We start from the raw sequence: 16074 nt of genomic DNA, 5'->3' as shown, positions 1-16074 counted from the left end.
GATCCTCCTTGTGTGTGTGTAAAGTAATTACTGTACATGTTCAATTTAATTATTTAAGACATTATATCATTATATTATCTTTACTAGATAGTTATTTTATCTATGCATCAGATATCTATCCCCATCTATGCATCTGATCATTTCAAGCAACACATTAAGTCCAATACTGAGCATATCACCCCTTAGTTACTATCACGTCCCGCACTTGCCTTCGCAAACCCCATTACATTCCCAAACTTACCGTTTCATGCTCTCATTCCTAATTGAACCCATCACATTCTCACAGCCACCAGATTCCACAGATTCTCACTCATGAACCAATTATCCAACCACGTTCCTCTCTCTTCAGTATTTAAAGTTCCCTCACGCACCAAACCCTGCTCACTATTGAAAAGCCTCTTAGTGTTTTCTAGTGCGAGTTTTTTCCTTGTTGGCTTTTTCGGTTTTTGGACTTAACTTTTCCCTTTTGATCTCGTCTTTTGGATTTCGCCTTTGGATTGTCTTCTCCGTTTGTCTCAGCCCTTTCTGGTTAACTGATCTATCGACCTTGCTTCTGGATTATGATTTCGGATTGTTTGCCTCTGCATCCCGCAGAGTTCACGGCTTCGCACAGGATCCTCGGAGAACTACCTGCCGCATCCCTGACAGTTTCTGCTATCCATACAGGTATAGTAATTCTGAGTGATCCATAAATGATCACTATGAGTAACCTCAGTTGTTTTAGAATTCAGCAATTAATGTCATCACATTCAGACAAGAACATGAGGGATGAGGATGACAACAAGGACAAGAACGAGAACAGGGTGGCATGGTGGCACAGTGGTTAGCATTACTAATTGCTAATTGCTCATTTGTATTTTCTCCCCATGTTCGTGTGGGTTTTCTCTGGGTGCTCTGGTTTCCTCCCCTAGTCCGGAAACATGCTGGTAGGTTAATTGGCTTCTGTGAAACTGATCCTGGTGTGAGTGTGTTTGTGTCTGTCCGCCCTGTAATACACTGGCGTCCCATCCAGGGTGTATCCCGGCCTGTGCCCATAACTGCCCTACCTGTAAGAAAATGGATGGATGGATAATACTTATCTCACACAGATCAATGGTAGAAAACACTTGAAATACAGTAAAGACTGAGACTTGAGAGCTTTAATAAGAACTATTTCATGTTTTCACTAACTACTTATGATCTTTGAGGGCAGAAAACGAACATTTGTTGTGGTATGAAGGTTAAACACTTTATTTCCTAAACATGACCCAACACTGCTGGAAGCTGAATGAGTGGCTGCTCGTTCTTTGCGCTACAGAGACTTATCTCTTGTTCGGTCCTCACCATGCAAGCTGCCTGCACTGCTTCGGACACGCTTCCGGCATCAGGCTCGCACCAGAACACGTGACACTCGAACCGCTGGCGCCCTGCATCCATGATGACTGCAAATGTGTGCGTGTCGTGCCCCACACCAAGGAAGGTCAAATACCTCACCTGGCATTCCCAAAACGGGTCGTCGCCGTCCTGACAGGGAAAGCGGAAAAAGTTACAACCCGCAGCTTTCTTGAGATCTATTTTATATGAAACTCATCGCAAAGGAAGTTAAATTGTGCGTCAAAACTGTATCAGAGGATAGAAGAAATGTTGTGGTCTATCATACAAAATTGCATCTCTGACCAAAATGTTGCAAAACTACATGGAATATGAATACTATATTTTCAATTTTTTTAGGGATATTCTTTAAACTGTGATTTTTCTTTTTGCGTTTATTAATTAAAGATTTATGAAAGTGTTACTGTAACTACTACACGCAGAAAAACACGACAAAAACTATTTAATTAGTTTTTCACAGCTTGACATAATTCACCTCTCCTTTCCACAGTGACAAAAGAGTGTCAGACACATGGATGGTAATGGGCTCCCATTCATCTCTGTCAACTGAATTTGTGACATTTTCAATTGCTCTGTTCAGCACTTCCATCCCTGCAAATGAACATACATGCACATGAACACCTGCCACTGATCACACAAAAACTATTTAATGATAACCTTGAAAGTTTTCATTCAAAAGCATTGAAACCTGTGGAGGAATTATTCTAAGTTCACCTGGACAATCTAGCAAGATAAAGAAGTTGCTATTTAAAAAAAAACGTCTGGAATAATTGTGGTTTTGGATGTTGGAAATAATGTCAAATTCAAATGTATGGAATACCAGATCATCACCAAACTCGTGACACTTACCCATAGCTCTGGGGACAGGCTGGTGTCCAATGTACAGTACCTGAAATTTCTGTACACCCAGTCTCACTGCATCCAGGAAATCAACTGAAAATAGAAGAGAGCCATTTACAAATCTGTAACACCTCCAATGTCCACAAGAGGGAGCTTTTTCAGAGCAGCCGTCTTTCAAAATGGTCCTTGGCATTTTCTTTGCTCCCGGCCTCCTCAGAAAAAGAAACAAATGTGTTTTTCCAAACCTAAAGGCACTTTTAATCGATTCATCAAACTCATTAGTTTACACAGTAAATTAATGGAGTGTCATTTCCTTTTCTGAAGAACTTTTATTCTTAATTATTAAGAAATTTGCCTGTAAATTTAATGCTACAATTTCCAGTTCTGCACGAACAAATCCGCAGTCAGATTTTCTGGTAGAATAACATAATGTTTGAAAGATTTCTGTTTTTATTTCAATACTTTTTTTCAGTTTTAAGTCAAGAATCACTGATTCAGTGATTATATTCAAAATATGTTTAAAATGGAAAATATGCATATCTAGAAAATATTTAGCTAGTTCAATTTTAATTATTCCTAAACATGATTGAATATTAAAATAAACTATTAAACCAAATAAACGACAGAAACCAACTGGATTCATAGAAAGGGGTGATAAAAGGATGAAACAGAAAATGGAAATTACATAGTGGAAACATTACCAGACAAAAAGGAATCGGAGTTATGAATGTTATGAAGTCCAGATGGGAGAGGATGAACCCCATTGTGCACTTTAAAACGTATTCAAAGCTTTGTAAAAAGTGAAACTGTTTGATGCACCTGTATAATTCCATGAGCATTCAAGCTCACATAAACAGAAAACGAGCGCTTTACACTGACCAAATACGTTTGGAGCAAACTGGCCACGCATTAAAACCTTGTCACTGTAATAAGAGATTGTCATAAATCCTCTGTAATCTCATTAGCCTCTCCTCACTACTCCAAAATACACTGAGCCTTCATAAGCCTGGAGTTTCATTACCTTGCAGTGGTAAGTCCTCTGGGGAGATACTTTCCATGGTGAGAGACCTGGTCATAGAGGGGTGCATCGATGCTCGTTCAGCCATGATCTAAGAAAAAGTACAGATTTTTAAAGCTAAAGACAGCTCCCTTTTTTGCAAATATTATTAAAATATAGACCATTAAAGTCAACCTCTAGTCTTTAAAAACTGTAGGATTTGGGGATTCTTTCACCTTAATGACTTAATTGAGTCAATTAAAGATTTAAATAATATGGTCCATTTCAACAATAACTATTAAATTACCATGTTTCCTCAACAATTGTGCCATCAAAGGGTTGATTTTGGGGAATACATTTATCACCATTATGTATGAAACAATTTGTGCACATGTGTATACAATATGGTCACATAATTTCACTGCTCTTTAACATATTTACCCCAACTTTCAGCAAACAGCACCATGAACAAGTTTAGGAAGGACAGGGAAGCTCTGCAGAATAGATTCAAATGGGTCTTAAAGGTTAATTTAACAGAGTACGATAATATTGCTTTCAGGAATTTGTGAACTGCTTATAATAAACAGATTGTTTTTACACTGAATGCAGCATGTAGAAGTATTTAACTCTTTTTCAGCAATAATAGTCTTAATCTATCTGTCATGCTCACGCCCACTGGAGCATTGTAGAGTAGACTAGCACTATCGCGGTAGCCGGCCATGCCTCTGCTCACCTATCACTTAACTTTGTTCCTAGTTCCCCGAATTCTGCTGTGTCTCACCCTGGATTCTTGACCCTCGCTCCCTCTGACCTTGACCCCTGGATTTTCCCTTGTGCTTACCTCGACCCTGACCGTGGACTCCTCTTTGTGCCTTGCCTGTCTATGTGGTTCTGAACCTCGCCTGTCTGGACTGCAACCCTGGACTGTGATTTGCCTGTTCCCTCCGCCCTGCTGCACACGCCTGGCTGCCTGCTTCCCCCACCTGCTTGTTCTCGCCGCGCAAGCCTGACCCGCCGCCTACATCTGAGCTCACCTTTCCAATCCCAGACCACTGCTTTATTCCATCGCAGGCAGCAGACATTGCATTGCCATTATAATAAGTATATTGAAATGAAGCCGGACAGATTTGTAGGTAATGCAAGGCAAAACAAATGTACACTGGAATCGCGAGGAAGGGACCAAATGAAACACGACTGAAGATTTTTTCCAGCCATTCCTGGAGCTGGATGTTTTAGAGCTGGGAGTGTTTTCAAGTTACAGGGACTCCCCTCACTTCCGCAAAGCAGTTCAGACAGTGTTCTGATCACCTTGGAGCACATGTCATGGAGAGCTGTGGCAATAGCCTTGGCAGGAACATCGCAGCGAAACACATGGCACTTCAGCATGCAGGTGTCTTTGTCACTGGCTACAAAGGCAAAGTCTCTGAAGAGAAGAGACAGAGAACAACCATAAAGAGAACTTAGCAGGAGAGTTGCGAAACTGGAAAGCTGTGCGCGCCAACTCCCACCTTAAGATCGCCTTATATTTTGCTTGCATAAGTGCCTGAGTTTTCACATTTCTACCACGGGTTTAATGTACGCATGGAACTGCTATAGTCTGACATCAGAAACTGAATTAAACTACTTTAAAGGTTCAAATGCCTTTCTTCAATCTGACAAGATGCAGAATAAAACATAAAAGATGAGTGTTGAACTGGGAACGGTTCTGTGTCTGGGGGAGGGGGGGGTATAGTTGTAAAAGGACTGGAGTATTAAATATTTTTTTCCACTCTTAATGTGTTCTGGGGTGTTCAATTCCTCTCCCAAGAATCATTAGCTCTGCTAGTTCATTTCTTCTGATTTGGTCTTACAAGATCACTCTGTTCACTCACTTAATGTTTTGTTCATGTTGAACTTGACCTCTTCACAGATGCACTTCATTCAAGGGAAATTTCATGTACAATGTTGAAGAGATAAGAAAAACAGCTGCTGCATTGTGTCAATTTGTCAAACAATTATACCATCTAAGCAACCACTATGTTGACCGGCCCTGAATATACAGAGTCCTGGGAGGAACTAAGTTTAAAATCCCTGATTGGTACGGGATCAGTATGGCAAGTAATTTACATGCAGACCAGCCTGGAATGTTGTACTGATTTTCTGCTTACACAAGTAATCAAGGATCCACTGGAGAACTTTTCAAACACTCATGTCACCCCCATTTGAGATTTGAAATTTACACGCATACCAGAGTTATAACAGAATCATAGAGAGACACTTTAACAAATTAGATTTAATTCTGTTTTATTTGAAGTGCCTTGTTATTAATAGAAGTTAGGTTGTTTTAAAAGAATAATATCTATTTTCTGTTGACCTGAACCTCATCTTTCTGATGGTGTGAGTTGAGAACCTAGAACCAATGACCCATTGTGGTTATTTGCAACAGTTTTTCAGTAGATGAAGGCGAAATATCCAGCTACAGGACACTTTATAATTCAATTAACAGACTCACATAACAAAATGTTTATTAGTAGATAAGAACTACTGATAATCTTAAATTAAGACCCAAGAAGTTTAACAAATATAATCACCTAAGAAGTCAGTTAGGATTTTAAGCAGGATGTCTTTATTCAAAGCTGAAACAATACACTATATTAATAATGCTGTTCTTCATGCAGTTCAAGCTTGGTGTCCTGTATGTGTTATTTCAACACTTTAATGTGCTGACAGTAAGAGAATTGCAGTTCCCACAGCTTTTCAATTATTCAGGGCAAACACTAGGATCAAAGAGAAAGATAAATTATTTTTCTTTGGGTAGCAATGGCAGAATTCTAATTTCCATTTCATTATTTACATATTAATATTCACTTTCATAGATAATCTGCATGTAGCATGTGGAGTGACATTCTATACTTGGGTCAATCTAATTGATCTAAACACCAGAAATTCAAGTCAAAACGTACTTTCTAATGTGTAAAGTAGCTCGGTGTGGGGCACACAGGAAGATAATTATAACATGGTTTCTTGTTCTGTTTCAGAATTAAAACTCTAGTAAGTTATTGCCTAACACATATGTGTGGCAAGTTCTAAAATATTTTTTTACATAAGCAATTGTAGTATTAGTTTTAGAAGTTCAAGAAGTAGTGCTGGGGCAAAAATAATAGGGTTAAAAATTATAGAGAGGCACTCTTTTCTTACTTTGGTAGCATTACAGTGAGTACTGGAGAATGCACTGTTTTTGTTTTCAGCCTGTATAAAAACATACTGTACGTTAATCCATAAAATCTAAAAGAAGCTTGCTTAACTGCAGAGTAAAATTAATTTAATCATTTTCATTTCAGTGAGCTCTCCATAAATCTAAAAACATTTTCACTTCCTTTTCCTATAAATGACCTGTCACTAATACATATAATATTTGACAAGAGGGTAAATGTATTTAGTAAATAAGAGATGAGTGACCACAACCATTTAATTAAAATTGTTATCATGTTTTAAAACTACATCTCAGACATTTATTGATTTACTTGTTATCTTAATTATGTGGCATAAAGTTGTTGTTTTTTATAAGGGCACATTATCATACAGCAGTGGTTATGTGGTATGTGGTATAGAAAAAATATTGAACTCTTTAAGCACATTAATCTTTAATCTTTTCTCTAATGTCTGACAGCCAAAGAGCAGCTAATTGACTCATGCAGGTTAGGTTTTTATTTCCTATTTCTTTTTTTAATACATGTACTATTTGTAATTCAAAGGAATGGAGAATGTTTTATTAAAAATGTCTCATCAATGCATGAAATGGATTAATTTAAGTATGTTCTGTTCATAATCTCAAATGTGTAAGGGAATATGTTTCCATAAGAATCTATGAGTTGTCTTAGTATGAAAATGATACTATACATGTACTAATGAAATGTAGAAAAGCAATATAACTCCTTAATGAATGATAATATATAAGCTTTGTGCCCTTTAGGCATTATTGAAAAGATTAGTACCATGCAAACTATTGCTACATTAATAACCTTGTAAACCAAAAAAGTAGTTACCTGTCTCTGTTTCGAGGGTAGCAATCAAAAATGAAAGAAAAAAACATTGTTAAAAATGACACCACTCTGGTGGCAAGTTTGGCACTCAATGCGAAACACTAAACCTGTCATCTAATGGCTTGGCTTGTCTTATATGCATTCCTTAGAAGAGTAAGGCAGTGGGAACCACTGTAAATTACAGTAAATGTGTGCACATAACACAAAGCTCTTCATGGGACTGTGCTGTTCCTTAAGAATGATGCAAAGTATTTAGAATGCACATGCGTAAAGGGCATAATGTTGCAAAAAAAAACACTGTGTTAGCATGCTACTAAAACTATGGAAGTATTGTACTGCATTAGAGCTTTCACTGTAATGCATGTTACCTATAAAGAAAGGTTTAGGAGTGAGAGGATAACTGCAAAGCCCTAACAGTTAATATTTTATTGTTGTGCTAAAATTGATAGCAACAGACAGAAACCCCATCTCAAAACAACAATGTTTTCAGAAATTAAACCCATTAACTTAATGCTGATGAGCCACAGGAAATTCCAATTCATTTGACTTACAGTACAATAGTTTGTCAGAATGAATTCCCCTGGTAGTCATTTTTTTTATCGTTAGCTGAGAAAACTTGTCTCTTCATTTTAAAATGAAATTTACAAGCAGATTATCTTCAACCCAGTTTGCACCAGTGTGTAAGTACAAGGTAGAAATGAAGATTATATCAAAATATCCTAAGGCCATTGCATGCAGATATTTAACAATTCTGTTCCATTTAATGTTCTTGGCATAATTTGCTATGTAAGTTCCAGTGGTCATAGTATGTGGCTGCATCAAATTAGAGACCAGGGTCGCTTGCTGGTTATTCCTCAGGAGTATTCAGCAACACTGCCAAGAGAGTTCTCCACAGATGACAGTAGGAATTCTATTTTTCAGATCACGTCCTCTGCAAGCTTCAGTACTTAAACATACTGTACTGTTACCTCCTAGGTTGTCTGAAGAAAATCTCCCGGTACACTAATCTAAAGACTTTCCATTCTTAACTGAGGTTCTTTGCTGTGTATTAGTGAAGAGAATAACAAGAGGGACATTATATATTCTGCTGCATCACTCAGGTCTGTGCAATCAAGAATAGTTCAATGAGGCTGTCTTAGAACAAAACAGTTTAAGCTTACAATATAAATCTTTAACTGTGATTCATGCAAGGACCAAAACATAAATTGGAGGCTTCAGCTGCAAACACTACACTGGCCAAAGGCTGTAAAATTCACAATGCTGGCATTTTAAAATTCCTAACCATCCATGAATTAGCTTGGATTATCACACAAAACGTATCATCAATTCATCCACCTCACCAATTTTGAACCTATCACTATTTCCACTATACACCAGAGCCCTCTAACTTGAGGATCAATAAGTTAGCTTTACTATTCTGGTAAAGATACCTGATGTGCTTGAGATCTCCTTTTCATGTCATCAATGAAGTCTTACCTGCCATTGTTACAGCCTACCCCCCATACTCGGATATTAATAATGGGTTGACAGTGGATCAGGCTGTGGTCTACTGGGTCAACCAGACTAAGAGTGTCCTTCTTCAGAATCATTACCATGTCCTGGCCCTGTGGGTTGAAAACCGTAGTCAAGTAATGCAATATATAAGTTATAGCCCACATAGAGCACATAGATACAGAATTTTGTTATTTTCTGCAGTGGCAGTTATCCATTGAGATTCCTATAAACAACCTATTAATTCACATCCGCTCTGGAGTTAACTGTGTCCCAAGGTGTTTCTTATGCTTTATGGCACGCCAACAGTCTATTTCTATAATTCGAAAAGCTTTCTAAATTACCTCATTGGAAACGTCAAAGAAGTGAGTACATAAAAGACCTACCAAACCTGAGCTGAAGTCAATTAGCACATGAGACATTATCAAGGTACAAGTCCAGTACATTGAGTTCATTTGATGACTGCTAGGTCTGGACAACTAATAATCAAAAAAGTAATTGGGAATAAAGGCCCTGTACAATTAAACCCCTATAGCAATTTCCTAGCCAGACAGATTACTGCCTTCCAGAAGATAAAATAAAAATCACGAAAAAAAATCTGCAAGGCTACATTTAGAAGTAGTATTTGTGTGGCACAGTGCTATTAATTCCAATGTCACTGAAGCAGCCTTTTATGTTGCCATTGCCTTCTGGAAATGTACAAATATGTCACTGGTATTGGTATCAGACTGCAGGTTTTGTGCTTTCTGTCTTTCCTATTCACTATTGTCAGTGGTTACATATTCCCATAATGCATGTCTACACTGACCCAGTATTAATATGGCCATAACTATAAGCCAGATTGCTCTTAAAAAGTCTGTATCAAGTTTTAATTAAATAAAAAAAAATTAAAGTGTATAGACAGAAGGAAAACCTCTTACTGGTACTCTGCATATTTTGAATATTTACATTAGTGGAGTATTTTAAATAAGTACAGTAAGTTTTAATATGTTTGAAGCCCAAGTTCCTTCTGCATCAAGTACAAAACTAACACTTTAAGTGAATTTAAGTGAATTTAAATTTAAGTGAATTTCACCAGATGTTTCAAATATATCTAATAGATGGGGATGGTGCAATCAGTCTTTACTAAGCTCAAATGCAGAGAACTACAAAAGAAAGAGAAAATGAAAAAAGCACAAGAATGACGTAATCCTTGACATTTTAGACACAAAATCTGAAAAAAAAAAACAGTGGTAAAAATATATTCAACAGAGTTAGACATTTCCTTCTCAGCTTGATGTGCACTAGGCCAGTGACTGAAAGGCGCTCCTTTCTCAATGCTATACTCACCTCCCCCCAGGCTCCTACAGCATCCCGGCCCTCACACTTACTGTGGGACAGCTGCTGAATGCAGTTATTGACAGCTATGCTGCTCTTGCCTGGAGCGAGGTCCTCCTCAGGGATCTCCACCCAGCCCAGTGAGCGCACAGCGAAGCACTATTGGGAACAGAGACAGGATCACGTTGATCAACAAAGACCAAAGAACCAGGAGCCCAGGAGAGCAACTTGATCCACCTAATACATACTGTACATAGGAGCACAAATATTCTCTTAGACTGTCTGTTTATTTTAATTTCATCTGTACCTAACTGTTTATTTAGGAAGGCACTGTCTACATTTTCTACAGGAAGTAATTGAACATCAGTGGAGCTGTCAAATCTTTCATTCTTGTCAAAGATGTACTAATTTGTGATAAAAGAGTGAACACTACCGTGTATGTAAATGACAATTCCCAAATGACTAAAAAAATCACAGACTTTTCCTCAGCCCTGAACTAACTATACTTAGCAGGAGAAAACTTTGATTTTCTAATTAGGCTGTGGTTGTATTGTCTTTGCACTGTAAATAATGCAGAAAGTACCAGTGCAGTACATCTGTGTCAGTTCAACTGTGTTGTTTGCATTCAGCGGAGAGGGGTTTATGTTTCGGTTTTTATTTGTTAATTATAAAAAAAATATAATTTAGTTGCAAACAGATACAACACAATTCTTGCAATTCGTATATTGAATAAGCTCACCTGACATGTAGAGACAAAGGTAATTCAAATCAAAACTAAATGTATTTTGTCTTTTAATACTGTATGATGAGTTTTATTTGCTGCCTGTTTCCCCGTGGGCACAAAGAATACAAGTTTGTTGTGTGAGCTGTACCATTTATATGCAGATAAGGCATCTCAGACAACAGACCTTGTTAGTTCATAAAATAAAAGTATTGAATTATACCTTACCTTAGAGTCAGGGTCACTATTGGTTTGGAAATAATCTTCCTCTTGCCAAGGAAGTGAGCTCCTGCAGAACAAACAGGGCCAATTTTATCAATGTTTATAGGTTAAGGGGGCTAAATCTCTTCTATAGAGCAGCCTAGGGAACTATCTTATTCTCTGTAGCACAACAAGGATACTGCTCACAAATGGAACCTAAAATCAAATTTATTTAAGATGGAGCAGAGGAAACATTTCTTTCACAAACCATTCTGAATTCCTGGAACTGGCAACCTAGGTAGGAGGTAACTCTTTTTCTAATTACTGGCAACACTTAGCTACTAAACTACCAAAATGAGTGAAAGAGAGAGTCTTCTCTTTGTATGTTCTAAGGGTCATATCATTTTCTTTTCTGTGAACAAGAGTGTGACGGTTGTTTTAATAAGTTGTTTATCTGCTAGGTAATTTTATATGTACATGTGTATTTTTCATAGGGATACAAGATATTCATTTTTTTTTCTCTACAGGAGACAACTGTGCTTTGGGTGACCTTGTGTGAGAGAAGTTTCAATATCACTCAGGTTTGAATGCAGTGTTTCCTTTTTTGTCTGGGCTCACTGACACAATTTGTTCTGCTATTTATAAAACACAAAGATACATTGCTGAGACAAACTTTTCTTAACCTTCTTCCGGCTGCAGGACTGCTCTGGCAGCTCGTAATGCTGTGGAGCAGCTCCTAGATTTCATTCCAGCCTCAGGTGTCTGTCTGTGGAGAGTCTGCATGTTCCCCACCATGTTCGTATGGGTTCTTTTCCATTTGCTCTGGCTCCTTCTACTTTCTAAAGACATAATGGCTAGATCTGTTTACTCTAAATTTCTCACTGTTTGTTTCACAGTAGCCTTATGATGGACTGGTATCCCATTCAGGCGGAGTGCATTTGCGCTCTCAGTCCTGTCTTGTGACCTCAGCTTGTGGTGTAGACTCCATCTTGCAATAACTCACACCAAGATAAGCAGTATATTTATATTGATTGGGTGAATGATTCAGACTATGAAATCTTCAATTCACACGACACTTTAAAAGCATGTTCTGCCAGCCTTACCTAAATGTTTTCAAAACTAGTTTTGAGATTCTTGACCTGCAGTAAATGGGTTTCTGCACACTCTCAGAAGAATGTGTAAGGCACAGAGGCACAGACTTTCCCTTTCTAAGCCAATGATAATCTGAATATTAGGTATCAGTCAGAGATTTTGTTTAAATGTAAGAAAAAGGTGTTCTGTTGGATTTCACATTACTATACATTACACTGCTTTTGCTTTTATAAAGGTTGTGCTGAATAAACCTCTGTCTTATGTACTGTATATTTTACACCTTTCGATACAATCTCAACAATCTAATATCAATAGAACAGTAAAAATGTGCTCTCTTTCAGCAGGAATAATAAAGAAAATTGCATGATAAGCATTCCTTTCCTCAGTGGAGACATTTCTGATATGATTTGTATTCTTATGTCTTAGAAAATCATAGGAAAAGGTTTCTGCCACACTTGCGCTTTGAAAAGAAAGAAGCATCTCAAAGGTCTCAGATCTGTTTTGGTCTACTGAATGTCATGAGCAAGTGTTACCATCAAGGGGAATTATTTATAACATTGCTCAGGAGTTTGTTTGGTGCACCTGCTTATTCACATTAAAGTACCTCTGAAAAGTAGGATTCTGTCATAAGGATCTTCTATGAATATAAGATGGTTGGATTTTTGCTGCCAATACCAGGAGTGCTAGTTCTAAATATATTCTGTCAGATAGCAGTTTAGGAAAATATAAGCTTAAAACCCCAGACAACATATAAATGTCATTTAAAAATTGCATACATGTTTTTTATACTTTTATAATTTTTCACAATAAACATATCACATTGAAATAGAGAACATTTTTTTTCAGTGTGGCAAATTTGCTGCCAATACTGAAAAATGCAAGAGCAATGTCCATTGAGCCAAAACATCCCCTCTTGAATTCCATGTGTCTACAGATGGACTGCTTTGCCTTTTGCTCAGTTTCACAGGGAAATTGATTTCTTTATTCATTGAACAGATTTTATTTGTTACACTATTTTAGTCACAATCGCAAAAGTGACAAAGATATTTTCCCATAGGATATTGCAGAACTTGGAAATATTCAACATGTCTCTTCCAGGTAAGCCTTCTTTAGCAGAGGTACTGACTTGATTAAATCTGGAAAGATCACAGATGAATACATCAAAGGTGTGTCAAAAGAAAAAAAAGGAGAGAGGAAGGAAGCCAAACCAAGCTTCTCAAAGACTTCAAAAGCCTGATTTTCCACAAAGTGAAGGACACAGCCAGTAAATGGACATGTTGTATGTCCAAATCTATACACTCTACAAGATTAAAAAAATGATCCCAGATTTACTGAAAAGGGTTTTGGTTATTTAGGCAGGCACTTTTTTCTTTTATATTCTCCAGTAACAGCTTTGCAGGGAAACTAAAATGGAAGGTTTTCGAGCTTTGTGTGATGTATGTTTTCATGTGGTATAGACAACTATTTTTATCACTCACAGGGGATGCACACAGCAACAAGGATACAGATGTGCTTCTCTCATTTTAACTACTTCCTTAGGGGGGCAAAAAGCGGGGAAACTTACTGAGAAATTTATTATACTTGACATTGATAATGCAGCAAAAAAGGAGTCAAATTTGCTGTAAATGTGGTTGACTAACTGGAACCAATGAGTTCATTACCTGCACAAAGCTGTAAAAAAACAACTAAGTATGTCACTTTTTTTAGTGAAGGGACAAGAATACAGTGTAGACATAAAGCAGAACAGAATAAAACTTTGCCCACAGTGGAAAGTTAAATTGCCAGAATAATATTGGCCAAACTAAAATCCATCCTTCCAAATAAAATAGCTCAGCAACATTTGTCCAAATTTCTAATTCAAAAACAAAGAAAATATTTTGATGCCAACTAGTACATCATAAACACTTACTGTATATATAAGTCATTCCCTGCAGATAAATGTAAGTAGACAAATTTTATGCAAGGCAATAGCAATCACAAAAAACTATTTGTTTATAATAATATATGTCTGTTTAAAATACCTTTCATTTTCATCTGACACTGAATGGTGGCTGCAGACACAGTATCTGTTCAGGATGTATGGTACAGTATGTCAGAAATTGAGGGTCTATCCCCATCCAATTTCATACGTTAATTGTGTTCCCATGGAAATTAAAACTATTAACACGTAAGCAAGCACTATTTCAAAGGGGAAAAAAGTCAACAGAGGGTTCTATATACAGTGTGTCTGCAGCCTACAGGCAGTTATTGGTCACAAGGTCAGCAAGGAGCAACCACAGCAAGGAGAGCAATAGAGTAGCGTTGTTTTTGCAGAGACTGTCTACTTAAGCACTTCACGGCACTCACTGAAGCAAAAAAGCAATTACTGTAAAAAAAAGGACCGTAACCATGGAATATTTGGGATGGCATACATTATTCATTGCCTTTGTAATAAAAATGATAACAATAACTTTCTTCTTTAATTAACTTTTTGGGCAGAACTATTATGCTATTGAGTTAATAACATAACTAATGAAACTCTGTAAGACAAATGACAGCAGATTTCATTTAGAATCCATAGAAACCTGAAGGTTAGTAATCTTTCAATCTGATTTGTAAAAGTAAATGGCTACCAAAAAGGAAAGTAATTCTAAACTTATTGCTTAACTTTAAATTAACTCTGAAAAAAACGTGAAAAATATTCTTTCAGTGTGCTCATCTAAAGATACCATCATGCAGTAAAAAGCAAACCTAACTCCTCTGGTAAGGCAACTTAAGTTTTTTAGAGTTTTATACACACTGTCTCTATGACAAGTCGAGTGATGGCACTTCAGATTAAAAAAAACATATACTGAAAATCTCCACAGGGACTGGTAAGTGCATACAGTACATAAACCTTTGACCTAATTCACCTCAGATGTGCATGAGGCATGAGAGGAAAATTGAGTTTAGACCAAGCAGGCTGCCTGCCTCTTAACAGGCTAAAACTGGTACCTGTTGGTTATGGAGGCCATGGGGCTCTCAATCTGTCTTCCTCTAGATTGTCTTGATCCATCAGGATGGAATCCCTGGAGGAAAATGAGAAAATCATCTCACCTTAACATCAGAGAACCCTAAATAACACTTGAGGCTGGTATTGAAAGTGTGGAGGCACACACTGTTTCTAAGGGAATACAATAATCTCTGTATCATCGTTTAAAAAAGACAAATTGCCTAGAATGTGAATATGTCAAAATCCATTCCCACATCATCTTACCCTTTTTCAATAAGTGTCTGGATGTCAACTTTGCATCGCTGAGATGAAAAAGAAAACCCAGCTAACACAGCTCCTATCCTGAGAAAAGCCATGTGTTCACTTGCCTCATAGCCTGTGGTTGCAAATCCACTGACTGCAGTCTGGTCCCCATCAGAGCTGCAGGCTGGGTGATGCCATTGAGTGGTGCCAGTTGGCACGTGCCAGTAATAGGTGCCAGTGCTGTCCCTGATCGTCCTCCAGCCTGGTGGGAGATCCGAGTCCGGCTCCAAATTCTGGTCATTCCAAATGTTATCTGGGCAGAAGAGGAGATAATTTGGACAAGTTTTTTTCCCAAGTGGACCGATTTTTGACAAACCTTATTCAGGTCCTGCACGAAAAAAAAAGTCTTAAAGATACAGACTATTTTAGATCCATTTAATTGTTTTAAGCAGTTTAAGTTTTGACGGGGACACTATACTGTTAAAAGGCGGCATCCTTCAGATGAGATGTAAAACTGAGGTCCTGACTCTCTGTGGTCATTAAAACTCCCCAGGTGTTTTTCGAAAAGAGGAAAAGACCCTGGTGTCCTGGCCAAATTTCCCATTGGCCTTTATTTATCATGGCTTCCTAATAATCCACATCTATGAACTGGCTTCATCACTCTGTTCTACTCCCCACTAATGGCTGATGTGTGGTGAACGTTCTAGCACACTATGGCTGCTGTCGCATCATCCAGGTGGGGCTGCACATTGGTGGTGGTGGAGGGGAGTCCCCATTACCTATAAAGCGCTTTGAGTGGAGTGTTCAA

At 37.7% G+C, this 16074-nt stretch overlaps 1 protein-coding gene across 1 annotated transcript in view; it reads right to left on the bottom strand.

Annotated features, from left to right (window-relative positions):
* The window catches only part of apbb3 (amyloid beta precursor protein binding family B member 3), a 29751-nt gene that overhangs the window by 1766 nt on the left and 11911 nt on the right, over positions 1-16074 (bottom strand). The window contains exons 2-11 of the mRNA XM_088932124.1: positions 15392-15579; positions 15026-15099; positions 10988-11048; positions 10051-10197; positions 8707-8834; positions 4517-4631; positions 3233-3320; positions 2221-2304; positions 1847-1962; positions 1324-1503 (exon numbers count right to left, since the gene is read on the bottom strand). Of these exons, the coding sequence (XP_088788250.1) occupies positions 1324-1503; positions 1847-1962; positions 2221-2304; positions 3233-3320; positions 4517-4631; positions 8707-8834; positions 10051-10197; positions 10988-11048; positions 15026-15099; positions 15392-15579 (1181 nt within the window). The remainder of the gene's footprint in view (positions 1-1323; positions 1504-1846; positions 1963-2220; positions 2305-3232; positions 3321-4516; positions 4632-8706; positions 8835-10050; positions 10198-10987; positions 11049-15025; positions 15100-15391; positions 15580-16074) is intronic.

The sequence above is a fragment of the Atractosteus spatula genome, chromosome 14 (genome assembly GCF_055471065.1).
Source record: "Atractosteus spatula isolate fAtrSpa1 chromosome 14, fAtrSpa1.hap1, whole genome shotgun sequence".
Classification (NCBI taxonomy): domain Eukaryota; kingdom Metazoa; phylum Chordata; class Actinopteri; order Semionotiformes; family Lepisosteidae; genus Atractosteus; species Atractosteus spatula.
Note: the sequence above shows the minus strand (reverse complement) of the source record. Positions and strands in the feature narration are given on the sequence as shown.